Source organism: Sphaeroforma arctica, assembly GCF_001186125.1.
Source record: "Sphaeroforma arctica JP610 unplaced genomic scaffold supercont1.4571, whole genome shotgun sequence".
NCBI lineage: Eukaryota > Ichthyosporea > Ichthyophonida > Sphaeroforma > Sphaeroforma arctica.
This window is the reverse complement of record NW_014035987.1, coordinates 1-2,389: the sequence shown is the minus strand read 5'-3', so window position 1 is coordinate 2,389 and position 2,389 is coordinate 1. Positions and strand designations below refer to the sequence as shown.

Here is a 2,389-nt window from a genome sequence, read left to right as displayed (position 1 = left end):
TATATATATATATATGTATATATGCATATATACATAGATATACATATATATATATAGAGATGAATGCTCGTACAGGATATTGTATTTAAAAAATCGAAACGAACGGGCAATCTCAATCCTTAAGGTACAACGCGAAGTGTTCAACATCTTTCACTATCTTGATATCTAATTCAGATACATCTCTTGCTTGGACATATGGGGTTTAGGGTTCATATGGCACAGCATGGCTACGGTGCTGTACGAAGCATGCATGTACCCAACACGCGTGTACTACCACATTTACAGTCGAGATGCAGAGAGTAAAATGTATCAATCGAAGTATGGAGGAAACCCAACCTCATAGTCAGTGTAGGGCTTAAGTCGACCGACTCTTGACCTTTCCATCCGAACACATAATACGGATAACACTTTGGCGCTACTAGTTGGCATGGGGCGACTCGTACCTACTCAGCCACGAGTGTCACACGGAGGCAAGCATGCGCATTTGGCGAAGCAAAGCTCTCTCCTATCATAGACGTGTCTGTATAACCTACTTTCATAGATGTGTCTGTATAATCTACTTTCATAGATGTATCTCTATAACCTACTATGGTAGATGCGTCTATATAACCTCCAGTCATAGATGTGTCTGTATAGCCGTGTATCCACTACCAGATCACATAGGCCACACATGCACTTGTACACAGTCTGCTGCACGGACGAGCACCCAGTGCGATACCACACTAGCAAGACATATACACTAGCCCAAAACAACCAGGACATAGCGCTTACCTGGGAGATATTTATTTTTAAAATTGATGACACAAACAAGTACTATTGTGCCATCATGCCAGGTACCTTACCTTATCAAACGCAGGCTTTGAAGCGGCAGCAGGCACCTTTGTGGCCTCGGGGGGGACTGTTTTGGCCTCGGATTCTGGGACACCCTGAGAGCCCAGAGTGGACGCAGCACCGCCTGCTGGGGCAGCCTTAGTAACTCCTAGTGCAGTCAGTCCAGTTTGGGTGCCTAGGCCACCAATACCGAACCCTTTTGGACCTAATTAGGTCAGTGGAATGGGATTGGAGAGATAAGTAAAGGGAAACAAGAAGTGTACTTCAGAGGTTCTGGGTTGGCAATGATGTGTGTGCCATTCAGGTGACACAGAATAGGCATGTTTCAAAAAAAAGAAAGAGGGATAGAATGCGCACCAAGCTATTGTGAAAGAAAATTACTATTTGATGTCAAACATCTTGTTTCAGGCCGTTGTCATTTCAGGCATGGGCCTATCAGGATATTTGTGGTCATACTTCGGTATGGATGTTATTCAGGCAACGATCAGTGTGCGGTATGAGTTTGATTCATGCAACATTCAGTGCATTTGTGATCATACTTCGGTATAGGTTTTATTCATGCAAAGATCAGTGTGTTTGCCCCGTGCTTGCGTGAAGCAGAAAGGAGCCCACATACAAACGATAGCGCGTAGTTTTGTTTGAGTCGGAGGTTAAGATAAGCTATTATCAATACTCAAGGAGAGCCGAGAGACGAGGGGAAAGTGTAGAATCTTGGTGAGCTCACCCGAATCTGTTAGAATGAATAACAGTTCTGTACTTCTTTAATCGGACACTATGAGACCATTCTCTTGAGCCTTTGCGTTTGGGTCTGATTCTCTTGAGCCTTTGCGTTTGGGTCTGATACTCTTGAGCCTTTGCGTTTGGGTCTGATACTCGGTCATAGTCTTTAAAGCGTGTGGAAATGGACGGTACAAACCATAATACTAGTACAAATTGATCGTAAAACAGTATTGAAGTACGCATTGTGGTAGAGACCCTATGTTTATATACATACATTCTTGTACTTTTTCGAACTACGTGCGTGTTTCGCGTGTAACCTTGCAGGTCTCGTTTACATACTCTGTCGAATAACAGCATGTCACCTACATGTGCAAATGAGCTAGCACAACCAGCACGAATATCGCTTACCGAAATCCTTAGCGTAGCAAGATGCGCAGAAGATCTCTTCCTTGTTGTCACACACTGTGGTACTGCTTACAAATTTCTTGCACACAGAACAAGAGAAGCAACGTTTGTGGAACTTTTGACCCATCGCCTGCACTTCTTCGGCAGAGTACACCTGTTTGTTTAAGTTGTTTATGTATTGTTTACATTCGTAAAAACGACTTCGATTGATTTGTAATACACGCACGCAAGTGTACATACAAGTACATCTATGAGATTTTCTACCCCATGTGAATACATACGATTGGGCACCTCTAACCTTTAGAGAGCATTGCACAAACACTTAGTTCAAATACAGACACTCAGTTGAGCCATAAACATAGCAGTCCACTTTTTGACCTACAAAAGAAAACTTATTTCAGTCACATTCAGATATAAAATACAAATTCATTCA

At 42.7% G+C, this 2,389-nt stretch overlaps 1 protein-coding gene across 1 annotated transcript; it reads right to left on the bottom strand.

Moving 5' to 3' along the window:
• Window positions 1-165: 165 nt before the first annotated feature.
• Window positions 166-1,712, bottom strand: SARC_14394 (hypothetical protein; the record flags this gene model as incomplete). The annotated part of the gene is made up of 3 exons (XM_014291472.1): window positions 166-270; window positions 843-1,036; window positions 1,613-1,712. 3 exons carry the CDS (start codon window positions 1,710-1,712, stop codon window positions 166-168), a joined length of 399 nt encoding a protein of 132 aa, XP_014146947.1.
• Window positions 1,713-2,389: the final 677 nt, after the last annotated feature.